Source organism: Notechis scutatus, chromosome 13 (genome assembly GCF_049901735.1).
Source record: "Notechis scutatus isolate UNSWTSFEM ecotype Mainland chromosome 13, rNotScu1.2, whole genome shotgun sequence".
Taxonomy (NCBI): Eukaryota; Metazoa; Chordata; class Lepidosauria; order Squamata; family Elapidae; genus Notechis; species Notechis scutatus.
Window position 1 is genome coordinate 2,524,981 of NC_142021.1, and position 14,849 is coordinate 2,539,829.

A 14,849-nucleotide genomic window follows, 5' to 3' on the forward strand; every position below is an offset into this window, starting at 1 on the left:
AGCTTGCCTTTTCCCCGAGCCTTTGCCCTCTGGGGAAAGCAAGGTTCTAGTCCTCAAGGCGCGGGATGCCTGGCGGAGACGGAAACTTGAGCACAACAGAGCGGAGCGGCTGGCCCCGCAGAGTGACAAGACAAGCCTCCCCTCCCTTCCCTTCCCCGGCCAAAGCGCAGCTGGTGATGCAAAATTAAGAGAGGCGAGAGGAAAAGGCGCAAGTTGGCAGCCGCGGCTTCGGCTTCTCGCGCAGCTGCCCGTCGGGATCCACAAGTGGATGCGGAGCGGCCTCCTCTATCCCGGGGACCCTCCGCTGACCCCTTGGGCATCCTCAATCCCCAAAACACGTGTTGTATGGTAGCATGCACCCGTGCGCGCACACAAATAAAAATCACCCAAAAAAGATGGTCAGGTGCAAATCGGGCTCCGTTGGAAGATAGAATACAATAGAATGGGTTGGGAGGGACCTTGGAGGTCTTCTAGTCCAGCCCACCCACCCACCCCCTCAAGCAGGAGAGAACCTCTACCTCCATAGCAAGATCTGAAGTAGCAGGTGTGGGACTGAGCATCATGGTGAGAGTTTTATGTTTGTGGTCATTAAGAACCAATGACACAACACGATGGCTTGTAATCATTAATTGTTGCATAAGTTCAAAGCACCTTATTTATCTCCCTCCCCCCCCCCCATAAAACAGAGATACAGAATAGGGAATAGATTGAAACTAATTAGGGGAGAAAAAGATATTTTTAGAAGACAGTTTCTGAAGCATTTCCAACCATTTGCATCCATAAAATGGTGCTATATTCTGATTTATGATGGGTGATGGGTGAAATGGAGACGTCTTGCCTGGCAAATATCACTTTTGTGGTTAGTTTGTTTTTCCCAAGGGTTTGATCTGGTCTGCTTTCCTCTCTCTCTCTGTGTGTGTGTGTGAGTAAATTGCTTTTCTGCTGTTTTTGCCTTCCTGGCCTGGCTTTTAAGCCGCTCTCACAGACAAAGATATTTTAATGTACTTTTTGCAATTCTTCTAATTTCCTTTTTAGACCCTTCACTTCATTTTTGTCTGTTACTTTGAGAATTTGTTATGGGCTGGAAATCAGCGTCTGAATGAACATGATCGTATATGCGATCCGAAAAAAATGAGATTTTTTTTAAAAAAAATAACGTGCATTTACGCACAATCTAACACAATATCACAGAGAAAGAAAAACAAGAGACCCCAGATAAAACGTGCATGGTTGAACGAAGAAGTATCTAACAAACTGAGAGGGAAAAAAGGATAAATATAACAATGGAAAGAGAGGTAATGTACCGGGTCTCTATATTCATCCATTACATTCACTATACGTTTAAAAGAATATCGACAAATAGCCCGGATCTGTGTGGACAAATCAGGAAAGCTAAGGCTTAGAATGAACTAAGACTTGACATGTTTCAATATTCCAGAAGCCAGAAAAAAAGTCCTTGGGAGGAAAAATAAGGAAAAATAAATATGTGGTTTTGTTTCAAGAGTTGCAACTTTCAACACATCAGCTTCAGGAAGTATAAGTCTCATTCTTCTGTTCTTTATTTTATTTCATTTTTCCTTGGGAGCAGGTGCACAACCCCAGATTTTGAATAAAATCCAAATTTCAGCAGCACTTTGCAAAAAAAAAGAAACAACAACAACCAAACAACTAAAACACACAACTCAAACCTGACATCCATTTGGAAGCTCTGCCCCCTGGTGGATCCTCCTCAAATCGCAAACCAGATGGCACAAACAATTGTGCTTCACATAAAAAGTAAGAATTGTTGCATGAACAACAGCCAGAGAATAATTTTTGCCAGAATATAACACCAATCCTCTGCAGGTTAAAGCAGAACCAAACAAGGAACATGCAGCTTGCTATTATCAGGCACCGTATGCGAGTGAGGTGTTGTGCTTTTTAATTTTGTATCAAAGGGAGATATTTTCCAAAATGTGGATTAATCTCCTTCATTGCCTTGGCAAATGCAAAACATTAAAGAAAATCAGACTTAGAGCAAATAATTTTACAACATTAAATTGTTTTGTGCTGCCAAATTTCAAGAGGAAACATAGACACTGTACTGAGTCTTTTTTTTAAAAAAAAAAATTGAATGATAACATGCACACAGGTAATTTATCTGATAAGAAATCTTAACAGGGTAGAATAGGCAACTGATTCAAGAGATCCTTTGTCGATGAAGAGTGGAGAAAAAAATCTAAATCTGGATTTACAGGTTTAGCATACAATTGGGCCAAAAATAAACTTTGAAAACACCAAGGGCAGACCTCAGTTAAGCAAGACCAGCCCTGCTTAGTATTTGGATGGGTGGCCAGTGGGAAATCTTAAGATTTTGGCTGGATTGAAAGGTCGCTCAAATCCCAGGAGCTGATAGAGAGACAAACCACTTCTGTACAGTGGCCAAAAATGATATAAAAAAGCGAAATACCACTTGTGCATCATCACAAAATCTCCAGAACTGTAAAGCCTACAAACTTGCAATTTGGCACCTATGTTCCTCTTGGCTTCTAGGGGTTCACTAAGAAATAATTTTTTGAAATGACCATCAAAACATTAGTATTTCCTATATTATTATTATTTATTATTATTATTATTATTATTATTATTATTATTATTATTATTATTATTAACACGCTCTGATGCTAAGGAGTTCTACTCCCTCTGCCCACCTGAAAAGAAACATCTTCCCAATGCAAAACACAAGCAGAGGAGAGGAGTTTCAGTTTCAGTTTTAGTTTCACAGCAGCAACCAGCTTTAGTACAGAACAGTTGAGCAAAGCCACGCCCAGGCTCCTTGCTGTCTCCTTCTTGCTCACACAGCAAATACCGTTTCACTTTCCAAGCAGCCCTCAACTCTCTCACACTCTGACAGGACGCTAGGCAGATGAATCCTGATGGATGCTGGTAGGCAGAGGCACAATTTTCCCCCTCTTATTTTCCTCCCCAAAAACTAAGCCCCATCCCATAGTTTTGTAGCGAAGCATGGGTATCGTACTAGTTTAGAATAACAGAATTAGAGTTGGAAGAGACATTGGAAGTCTTCCAGCCCAACCTACAGCCTACTATACCATGTAGGAAAACAGTTGTCCAATATCTTCTTGAAAGGGATTGATGGAGCACCCACAACTTCTAGTGGCAAACTGTTCCACTGATTAATTGTTCTCACAGTCAGGAAATTCCTCCTTAGTTCTAGATTGCTTCTCTGCTTGATAAGTTTCCATCTGTCGCTTCTTATCCTGCTTGGGAGAATAGGTTGAGCCCCTCTCATTTGTGGCAGCCCCTTAAATATTGGAAAATTGCATCAACCTTTAAGGAGTTTCGCTTGGCGGGGCAAGATTTGCCAAGAAGGAGGGGGCCGCCTGTGTGTTTCCCTTTTATTCTCAGCTCAAATGCCCGTTTGACCCACGCTGGAGTGAATCACAGCTCAGAAGCTGGCAAATGCCCCGGAGATGTTGCTGCCAGCCCACGACTGTATTTTTTTCTCTGATTCACAACTCCCCACCTGCTTTCCGATTTCTCACACTCGCCATGACTCACGGAGCCTTGCTGCCGAGGCAGGAGTCCTGACATGGCTTTTATTAATGGCGGTATTCTTAGAAGTCTCCCTCTCTGTCTCATGCAGAGAGAATCGGGACAGAGAAAGGCGATGGCTCTTCACCTTTGGGAAATCTGGCCATGGGGAGGCAGAGTTGGCGGCCAAGATGCCTTGGCAGGACAAGGGAGGAAGCCTGGGAATTTGCCATGGGCAACTCGCTGCAGGACAACTTGCCATGGCCAACTAATCACAGCCAACTCGCCACGGCCAACTCGCCATGGGCAACTCATCATGGCCAACTCACCATGGGCAATTTATCATGGCCAACTCACCATGGCCAACTCATCATGGCCAACTTGCCATGGGCAACTCGCCATGGCCAATTCACCATGGCCAACTCGCCATGGGCAACTCATCATGGGCAATTTACCATGGCCAACTCACCATGGGAAATTCATCATGGGCAATTTATCATGGCCAACTCACCATGGGCAATTTATCATGGCCAACTCACCATGGCCAACTCATCATGGCCAACTTGCCATGGGCAACTCGCCATGGCCAATTCACCATGGGCAATTCATTATGGCCAACTCACCTTGGTCAACTTGCCATGGCAATTCAACATGGCCAACTCATAATGGCCAACTCACCATGGCCAACTTGCCATGGCAATTCAACATGGCCAACTCATAATGGCCAACTCACCATGGCCAACTCACCATGGGCAATTCATCATGGCCAACTTGCCATGGGCAATTCAACATGGCCAACTCGCCATGGCCAACTCATCATGGCCAACTCATCATGACCAACTCCTAAAGAAGGGACAGAACAAAATGTGAATGACAAAAATTAAAATAATGTTAACAAGAAGTTTCCTTGCAGAACCATCAGTGGGATGGCCATGCCCACAGAAGTTGTGGGTGCTCCATGACTGGAGGTTTACAAGCCGAGATCGGGCATGCATTCCTATAAAATCTCCTGCTTGAGCAGGGCATTGGACTAGAAGACCTCCACGACCCCTTCAGCTCACTTAACAACAACGGTGTCACTAATTGAACAACGGCGCCGCTTTGCTTCCCAACTGCGGCCAAAAAAGTCGTAAAGCAGGGCAAAGCTCACTTCCCCCATGTCTCACACAGCAACAGAAATTCGGGGGCTCCATTGTGGTCCTAACTCGAGAAGTTTGGGGTGGGGTGGGGTTTCAAACGGGGGAGGGGGGCGCTGTGCCTGTGGGGGGGAGGGGACTCCGGCCCCCACCTCCCCTTAGTAGCTGCCAGCTCCGTCGGAGCCCATCGTGCCCTGCCCGGGAGCGATGGGGGTTTGTAGTCCCCAGGAAGGAGACCCGGGAGGGATGGAGGAGGCGCGGAGGCAGGGGAGGGGCGCCGCGGGACCCGCCTGGGACCCACCCCGGGCGGGGAATCCGCTCCGGAGCCCCGCCTGGCTTGACGTGGCAGGAGCTGCAGCGGCGAAGGCGGCTCCGTAAAAAGCGAAGCGCGCCCGGCTCGGCTCGACTCAGCATCTGGATGGGGCCGCTCCTGCCGCTGTTGCTGGGGCTCCTCTCGGCCGTGGCGCCGCTGCGCGCCGTGCAAATCGACCGGAGCCGCTTGCAGTGGTTGGCCCGCGGGAAGGTGGAGGTGAGCGGGCAGGGCAGGTGCGCGCGCGCGGGGGTGTCCCGATGCGGGCAGGGGGTCCGCGGGGTCCGGGGATGCGCTGTGTGTGTGTGTGTGTGTGTGTCTGTCTGTCTGTCTGTCTGTCTCCAGGTAGTCCTCGACTTAACATAGAATAAGAGTCGGAAGGGACCTTGGAGGTCTTCTAGTCCAACCCCAAACTCAAGCAGGAGACCCTAAACATTTAGAACATAGAATAAGAGTCGGAAGGGACCTTGGAGGTCTTTAGTCAACCCAAACTCAAGCAGGGACCATAGAATTGGAGGTCTTCTAGTCCAACCCCAAACTCAAGCAGGAGACCCTAAACATTTAGAACATAGAATAAGAGTCGGAAGGGACCTTGTAGGTCATCTAGTCCAACCCCACCCAAACAGGAGACCCTACACCATTTCTGACAGATGGCAGTCCAATCCCTTCTTGAAAGCCTCCAGGGATGAAGCTCCCACAACTTCCGAAGGCAACTTCTGTTCCATCGGTTGATTGTTCTCACTGTCAGAAAAATTTCTCCTTATTTCCAGATTGAATCTCTCCTTGATCAGTTTCCATCCATCATTCCTTGTCTGGCCTTCGGGTGCTTTAGAAAATAGCTTGACCCCCTTCCTTCCTCTCTGGGGCAGCCCCTCAAATATTGGAAGGCTGCTATCCTGTCTCCCCTGGTCCTTCTCTTCCCTAGACTAGCCAGGCCCAGTTCCTGCAACCGTTCATTGTATGTTTTAGCCTCCAGTCCCCTAATCATCCTGGTTGCTCTTCTCTGCACTTTTTCTAGAGTCTCCACATCCTTTTTATAGTGTGGTGACCAAAACTGGATGCAGAACTCCAGGTGTGGTCTTACTAAGGCTTTACAGAGTGGGATTAGTACCTCACCAAGAGAAGCAGAGTGTGAGGGGCCCAGCCCAGCCGGTGCCTAATGACTGAACCGGTCCCTTCCCCAACCTGGTTGCCCCCCCCCATCCTAGATGTGGTGGGGGAATTTGATGCCAGTCACCCCCAAACAGCAGTGGGGCTCAAGGTAGACTCAGGGTGGACTCAGCCTCCCATCCTTCTGAGGTGGGTAAAATGAGGACCCAGATTTTTTGGGGGGGGGCAAAAGGCTGACACTATAAATTGCTTAGAGAGGGCTGGGAAGCACTGTGAAGTGGTCTATAAGTCTAAGTGCTATAGCTAAAACTCAATAAACTTCTCACTTAACAACAGAAATGTTGAGCTCAACTGTGGCCATAACTGTGGCAGGCTCCAATCCCCTCTCAGTCTTAGAAAGTCCCAGGCTGACGTGGCCCACTTAACCAGAGGGAGGCTGTCGTTGTGGAGGAAATGAGCGGAGGGAGCTGTTGGGTGGAAACAAAAAACAAAAAACCCCACACCCCCATCTCCACAGGAAGCAGATTTGGCGAAGAGGAGCCTCTGTGTTTAGAGGCAGGCTATCTTTGAGTCACCCCCCCGGGGGGGCTGTTTTTTGAGAGGCAAAGCAACTTTCCCTCCCGGCCTGAGCCTTGAACATTTAAAAACACAATAAATCAATTACACCAAATTGCACAAGTTCCTCAAGGGAGTGCTGGAAATTGCAGCAATTAAATTGCTGTTGTTATTGAAAAGGTTGTTGATCTCGTTGCCGAATTGTTTCAGTCCTTGCAAGATTTGCCATGGCTTAAGGCAGTGGGGGCCCCTCCCTATCTTTTAGGGGCCCCCGGGGACCAGGTTCCGTGGAAAGAGTTTTTTTTTTTCCCACGGGCCGGAGAGGACGTGGGTTTCGTGGGCTGCCTGCATCCCAATGTGGTTTCTGGCATGCCATGGCCCGGTCAGGGCGTTGGAAGTTAAGGTTTTCTCTTGCAGTCTGTATCCTATGACAGCTGGCTTCTCACAACCATGCTAAGCTGTGGTTTGCGAGGCATGATGGAGTAAAACGCCCAGCCATCTTAGTTTACATGACATTCCAGCCATAAAAGAACAAATCACGGTTTAGCTTAGCGGGTTCTCCAAGTCCTTGCCAAGTTGGAAGGCCCTTGTCTTAATATAACCATATGTATTAACTCTAGGATAAGTAATGCTGACCTGACTAGAAGCTAGAATAGGGATAGAAATAAGAAATAGGTGGAATATTAGCATATATAATTTTTATATAATATAATCTATATATATAAAGCAAAATACCAGTCACGCATCATCGAAATCTCCAGAACCATAAAGCCTACAAACTTGAAATCTGGCACGTATGTTCCTCTTGGCTTCTAAGGCCTCACTAAGAAAGGATTTTTCGAAATGACCATCAAAGCTATTAGTATTTCCTATATTATTATTATTATTAACACGCTCTGATGCTAAGGAGTTCTGCTCCCCCTCCCCACTTGAAAAGAAATCTCTTCCAAATGCAAAACACAAGCAGAGGAGAGGAGTTTCAGTTTTAGTTTCAGAGCACCAAGCAGTTTTAGTATAGAGCAGTTAAACTAAGCCATGCCGAGGCTCCTTGCTGTCTCTTTCTTGCTCACACAGCAAATACTGTTTCAGTTTCCAAACAGCCCTCAACACTCTCACACACTGACAGGACACTAGACAGATGAATACCGATGGATGCTGGTAGGCAGGGGCACAATTCCCCCCCCTTACTTTCCTCCCCCAAAACTAAGCCCCACCACATAGTTTCGTAGCGAAGCACAAGTATCAAGCTAGTAGAGTATAAGCAATAATTAGATGGAAAGTTTAGCTGTTAAAATATGGTATTAGTATGGATGTTTAAATAATATTACCATTGGCATGAACTATTTTAAAACAAACAAGTATATTAATACTAGGAAGTTTGATTTATGTAACAAACACTATCAATACCATTATTGCTATTTGTATACCCAGAGGCCACACTGTTCATGTATTGATATGGATGAATATTTAAAAATAAAAATCCAATAAAATTTTAAGAAAAAGAGAAAATGAAACTTGCAGTGTGGAGAACAGACTCTTTCAAGAAAGAAAAGCAGTGTCAAGAGTGAGTTACAAAAGGGTGTAAAGTCCTAGGATGCAAAAGACACCTTATTGGTCATGGGAACTGGAAATGAATGTGGACTGGAGGTGTTGTAGATGTGTGTTGCTGGGGATGTGTTGTGATTCAAAGAGTGACACGCGGTGCTCTTTTAAAAGTCCCCTAACATACATGGTCTAGGCCAGGGGTCTCCAACCTTAGCAACTTTAAGCTTGGTGGACTTCAACTCCCAGAACTCACCAGCCAGCAAAGCTTTACTCCCGAGTCGACCCTTCTCCTGGCAGCTCTGCGCATGTGCACACTGGGAACAGGCTCCAGGTGTTCTTCTTCCCCACTGATCTCCGACAGCAGCTGATAACTGTCGGACGTCCCTGGCCCCATCTCTGCCTCTTGTTCCTCAGTTGTTCCCTTCTTGTGGCAGCTCTGCGCATGTGCACACTGGGAACAGGCTCCAGCTGTTCTTCTTCCCCACTGATCTCCGACTCCAAAGGCAGCTGATGACTGTCAGACAGCCTTGGCCCCAAAGCTGGGAAGGAGTTCTGGGAGTTGAAGTCCACCAAGCTTAAAGTTGCCAAGGTTGGAGGCTCCTAGCTCTCGGCAACCTAATCTTTTCATTGCGGTGGGATGCCTACGTTTTGTCGCACAAAAAACTAACCCAACCAGTTGAACGGGACTGTCCCTCTCACCTAGCCTTAGAAACACACTCTTTTTTTTGATGGTGCTCTCCTCTCTCCCTCTCTCCCCTCCTCTCCCCCAGAGCTGCGGAGGATGACGTTTGAACCGCCTGCCAGAGGTAAGCAATTCGCTCTCCTTTTCCCCTGGACCATCTGCTTCCCCGCTGGAAAACCCTTAGGGATGAGCAAACAAGCCCCTGCCAGCTGTGCTCAATCCAGAATAAGAGTCGGAAGGGACCTTGGAGGTCTTCTAGTCCAACCCCCTGATCGTGCAGGAGAGCCCGTGCCATTTCAGACCAATGGCTGTCCAGTCTCTTCGTAAAAACCTCCAGGGATGAAGCGCCTACAACTTCTGGTGGCCAGCTGTTCCCCTGGGTCCTCACTGTTATGAAGTTTCTCCTTAATTCCAGGTTGATTCTCTCCTGGATTAGTTTCCATCTGTTGCTTCTTGTCCTGCCTTCGGGTGCTTTGGAAAATAATAGCTTGACTCCCTCTTCTTCGGGGCAGCCCCTCAAATATTGGAACAGTGCTATCATGTCCCCCCGTCCCACCCCCCCAGTCCTTCTTTTCATCAAACTAGACCTACCCAATTCCAGCCATCGTTCTATGTTTTAGCCTCCAGTGCCCTCATTCTCGTTGTTGCTCTTCTCTGTGCTTTTTCCAGAGTCTTTTTTACATCATGGTTTAACAAGCGTGGCCTTATAAAGCGGCAGTAACACTTCAAGTCATTTTGATTCTAACCCTCTTGTTAATGCAGCCTAGGATTATTGCATTGGCCTTTTTTGGCGGCTGCAGCACACGGCTGGCTGGCTCCCTATTTAAGCAACTGTCCAGAAGGGCCAATCTCAAAATTGTCTGCCTGGGATTTTCAGAGGCTACCAGGTTTCCTTTCTGGGCACTGGGAAGGGTACAAGCCAAGCCTTTCGCCTTCCTGTTTCTCTACCTATACCTGCAGCAGAGTCTCCAGCAACCAGCCTGTCTCCTAACAGCTGATGCTTCCTTTTTATAGGTAAAGGCCTTTATCAACGAAGACCTGCCTTTGTAGTATCCTTTGCTGGGGTCTCATCCAGGCTCACCTTCTGTTGGGTTCATCCGCTACCTGGACTCTGCCGTCCTTCCCGGTTGAGGGTTGCCGAGTCTCAAGCCAGAGTCCCTCCCTGAACAAAATGGGACAACGCACTACGGCCAACTCACGGCAGCCAACTCTCCATGGCTAATTTGCCACAGCCAAGGGTGGTGGGGTGGCCCAGAGGTAGAGTTCCTGCCTCACAATCAGGAGGCTGTGAGTTCAATCCTAGGTAGAGGCAGATGTTTCTCTCTCGGGGCACACTGAGAATATATCTGCTGAAGAAAAAAAACTCTGCCCTGGTGACAGGAAGGGCATCCGGCCAGTAAACACTCAGCTCCACTCAGTTGCCTGGACCCCACCCTGCATGGGATTATGGGGGGTCATCAAAAGGAGACGATGATGAACTCGCTACGGCCAACTCGCTGCAGCCACCTCAACCGTGGCCAATTTGTTGCGGTCCAACTCACCACGGCCAACTCGCTGTGGGGACAACTTCCTGCAGGACAATTTTAACAGTTGAATTTAATTATTTAAACTAAATAAAAGATCCGCTTAAGCTTTGTCAATTCACATTCTGTCCCTCCTGTGGCATCCTTTCATGATCTCATCCCACCGTTTCTTTGCTATGAATGTAACGCTGGTCCTGGGGCGAGTTGGCCATGACGAATTGTCATAGACCCCGGAATTGTGCCTCCTGAAGGAGGCCGGCCACATTTACCTGTTGGGGGCAGGTTTACCTGCAACAGCGGCTTGTCGAGAGGCAGTGGCTGCCTTCACTCTGGCAGCTTAATTGGGTTACTGGGTAAACTCATTTTTTTGAGGGGGGGGGCGGCATTTTTGAACCCGTTGTAACTGAATGGGTTGTGTTTGCAGAAGAGTCCCTGGCTCCTTCCCCCTCTCCTCATTTCTTTGATATTAGTGTAACTCTTGTCCCGCAGTGGGTTGTGAGTTGACCTCGGGGAGTTGTCCTGCAGAGAATCAGCTGTGGCGGGTTGTCATCGATCCCTCCCTTGCACATCCACAGAGAAACTTCTGCCCTCCCCTTTTGCGTGTGATGGGATGCTCGCTAAAACTTCCAATTCTTCGAACGCATTTCAGAACTCCCCACCTCTGGCTGGGATCTGGGATCTCGTAGACGAAGCGCATTGGGTGGGAGGGGGGGCAGCTTCAGGGAAGGCTATGCACGGGGCTCCAGTTTGCAAAAGGAGGCACGGATAGTCCCGAATCCCAGTGTATGCCAGCAATCCAATCACCACATGCGCATGGCAGTATCCTCCCACAGCAGCCGATACGGCTCCTTAACGCTTCCCCCCTTAAGCCACAACATGGACCTGAAATACCTGGCTGGAGCGGACCCTGAACTGATCCTGCTCAACATTCAATTCGAAGAGCTCCAGGTGAGATTTTCTCACCTTTTGGTCTTTCTTCTGTTACCAGGCCTGTTAGTCACCAGGCTTTGAACGTGTTTAGCTCGGCAAGGCTTGTGCCCTGTGGCCACCAGCTGTTCATGTAGCGCCTACGTTACAGATCCGCGTAGATTAACCCTGAGGTTTCCCAGAGTTGGAAGGGGACCTTGTAGGTCATCTAGTCCAACCTGCCGCTCCACCCAAGCAGGAGACCCTACACCGTTTCTGACAGATGGCAGTCCGGTCTCTTCTTGAAAGCCTCCAGTGATGGAGTTTCCACAACTTCCGAAGGCAAGCTGCCCCACTGAAGATAGAATAACAGAGTTGGAAGGGACCTTTTGGTCATCTAGCCCACCCCCCCCAAGCATTGGGCATCTCCAAGGATGCTTTGATTACAGAATAAGAGTTGGAAGGGACCTTGTAGATCGTCTAGTCCAACCCCTCCACTGCCCAAGCATTGGGCATCTCCAAGGATGCTTTGATTACAGATTATCAGAGTTGGAAGGGATGTTGGAGGTCATCTAGTCCAACCCCTCCCCATTTCTGACAAATTTTAGCCCTGTCTCTTCTTGAAAGCTTCCAGTGATGAAGCTCCCACAACTTCCAAAGGCAACTTCTCTCCCATTGAATATAGAATAACAGAGTTGGGAGGGTCCTTGTAGGTCATCTAGTCCAACCCCTTACCCAAGCAGGAGACCCTACACCATTTCTGACAGATGGCAGTCCGGTCTCTTCTGAAAAGCTTCCAGGGATGAAGTTGGTTAACATCCAGCTGTCTTGCCGTGGTCGTGGCCAGAGGATGCTCCATCTCCCTACGATTTGCCTTTTCATTTTCAGAGAATCCCCTTGAGTGACATGTCCCGGGATGAGATAAACCAACTGATGCAAGAATTGGGATTCTACCGGAAAGAAAAACCAGATTCTCCTGTTCCCGAAGCCTTCCAGATGGCGCCCGCCAATTCTCTGCCACCGGATGTGGAAGCCATAAAGAACAGGAAGGAGAAAAAGGGGGCTGGGGGCTCAGACCTATAGAATTCGATGTGCTCGGTTGGTGTTTTGTGAGGGGCGCCTCTTGGAAGGGAGGAGACCTCTCGGGGCCTTCAAAATATCTAGTTAACCTGGAACTCCATAAAGAAGATCTCTTTATTCAGATCCAGATGCAAAAGTTAATCTGGAACTCCATAAAGATAATCTAGATAATCTGGAACTCCATTAAAAAGATCTCTTCAAATTCAAAGATGCAAAAGTTAATCTGGAACTCCATAAAGTTAATCTAGATAATCTGGAACTCCATAAAGATCTCTTTATTCAGATTCAGAATTCAAAGATGCAAAAGTTAATCTGGAACTCCATAAAGATAATCTAGATAATCTGGAACCATTAAAAAGATCTCTTTATTCAGATGCAAAAATTAATCTGGAACTCCATAAAGTTAATCTAGATAATCTGGAACTCCATTAAAAAGATCTCTTTATTCAGATGCAAAAGTTAATCTGGGACTCCATAAAGATAATCTAGATAATCTGAAACTCCATTAAAGAGATCTCCTTATTCAGATGCAAAAATTAATCTGAAACTCCGTAAAGATCACGGTTCCCTTAACAAGATTTGACTGGAAGCAGCCTCGAGTGGTTTTACCCTTCCTTCCAAGACTGGCATTCTTGCACCGGGCACTGCGTTAGGTGCCTCTCGCGCGGCCGGGGCTTCTTCCCCTCCAGCTGTGCCTCATCTGTGTGGGACAGGATGAAGCCTTCTGCAGAAAGCTGTTGCTGCCGGAGGTGGATAGACACGTCCTATCATGCTGTGGGAACGCAGGCTGGTGGGGAGCAGGTCGCCAAACCCAAATTGGTTTAACAATAAAGCTGCCCTTCGTCTACCAGCAGAGACCTGACTCTCGTGGGGTAAAATTCCCTGAAAAACTTTACCGTTCATCACGAGCACAATAGCGAGGGGAATCCAAAGGTGCTTTTCTTTCTTTCTTTCTTTTCTTTTTTCCAAGGAGGCCACTGGACTTTTCTTGAGTTTTTCTTTGAAGAGGTTTCGCTCCTCATCTGGAGCAGCTTCTTCAGCTCTGAAGAAGAACCGAACTGGGAAACTGAAGCAGCTTCTCGGATGAGGAGGGAAACCTCTTCAAAGAAAAACCAAGAAAAGTCCAGTGGCCTCCTGGGAAAAATAACAAAAACAACAACCCTAACCTGGTTGACTGAGAACCTCCAGAGACATTTAGCTATGAGCTCAGTTGTTTTCTTGCAGACGTTTCATGAGCCCAACTAGGTAACATCATCAGTGGTAGAAGGGAGTGGGGTTTGTGAAGGGGAGGAGAAGAGGATTAGGAGGAGGAGGAGGAAAAGAGGAGAATCGCTGTGAAGTCCTTGGTGCTCTCTGAGCTGGCTTGTTTTCTTGCAGACCTTTCATGACCCAACTAGGTAACATCATCAGTGCTAGAAGCGAGTGAGGTTTGCAGAAAGAACTGCGGGTTTCTCTCTGAGCTTTCTTGCTGACATTTCACGACCCAAACTAGGCAACGTCATCAGGGCTAGAAGAAAACGGGGATTTCAAAGAGGAGGACTGAGGGGTCCTTGGTGCTCCTTGAGCGTGCTCACTTTCTTGCAGACCTTTCATGACCCAACTAGGTAACAGCATCAGTGCTAGAGTGAGAGGAGTGTGCAGACGAGGCGAAGGCAGGAATGAGGCAGGGAGCAACAATCCAAACGCTTTTATTCTCTTGGCGGTGCTGATACATTCTTGTGCTGGTGCGAGAAGGGGGTTACAATCCCAGAGGGAGGCTGGCGATGCATATCACAAGTCCGCTGTCCCATTGCTACCCCAACGCAGCCCCAAGGGCTGGCCTGCCCCGCTTGGGAGTCACTTGAAGCGGGCAAGGCAGCTCCAGAAGGGGGTGTGGGTGCCAGGGGAACAGCTCCCCGGCAGGAACCCACAGGAAGAAAACTCCCCATCTGGGTCCTCCTTGGCCACGGAGTTAAGATCCCCCCGACTCAGCAGCCCTCTAGCTGGTAACTACTGGTGGAAAGAGCCCTCTGAGCCAGCATAGCCCCCTCCCCATCCCATGGCAGGACTCAGGCTTTTAATGAAGCGCCCCTCTTCTTTTTAATAGTTCCTTGAGAACCAAGGAAAGTGCGCCATTCGATTCCACGGCCGCGGCGCCCGAGCCCAAGAGGCTGCCTCCCCAAAGACCGAGGCGAGCTAATTTGGGACGGGGTGGGGTCAGGAGCGCAACCTCCTTTCTTTCCCATTCCCATGTTCCCCCTCCTTCGCAGCTTTTTTCTCTGTGACAAAAAGGCGTGCACAAAGTGGAAAAAAAAACAACAACAACACACGGCTATCCATGATCAGGCCGGGCTTTAGGCAGGTGGGAAAGCCAAGGCGGATGCGAAAGGCCAACGTCCCTCCCCCCCCCCCAAGAGGCTTCTACATGTGGGCCCTCCCCAGCTTGGCTTGCCTTCAGCGGGGTGGGGGGTGGGGGTCCCTGGGAACGAGGG

General features: G+C 48.3%; 2 protein-coding genes across 2 annotated transcripts in view; one reads left to right on the forward strand and one right to left on the reverse strand.

Moving 5' to 3' along the window:
• The first annotated feature begins 5,071 nt into the window (after nucleotides 1-5,071).
• SELENOM (selenoprotein M) lies at nucleotides 5,072-13,233 on the forward strand. Its single transcript, XM_026688000.2, has 5 exons — nucleotides 5,072-5,196; nucleotides 8,958-8,993; nucleotides 9,884-9,918; nucleotides 11,262-11,340; nucleotides 12,187-13,233. The coding sequence occupies exons 1-5, from the start codon at nucleotides 5,086-5,088 to the stop codon at nucleotides 12,379-12,381; spliced, it is 456 nt and encodes a 151-aa protein (XP_026543785.2). The 5' UTR covers nucleotides 5,072-5,085; the 3' UTR covers nucleotides 12,382-13,233.
• Nucleotides 13,234-14,050: 817 nt separating this feature from the next.
• SMTN (smoothelin) overlaps nucleotides 14,051-14,849 on the reverse strand; it is a 46,033-nt gene continuing 45,234 nt past the window's right edge. The window contains exon 21 of the mRNA XM_087942604.1: nucleotides 14,051-14,849. This exon is cut by the window's right edge and continues 1,126 nt beyond it. The gene's annotated coding sequence lies outside the window, so the exon portion shown is untranslated.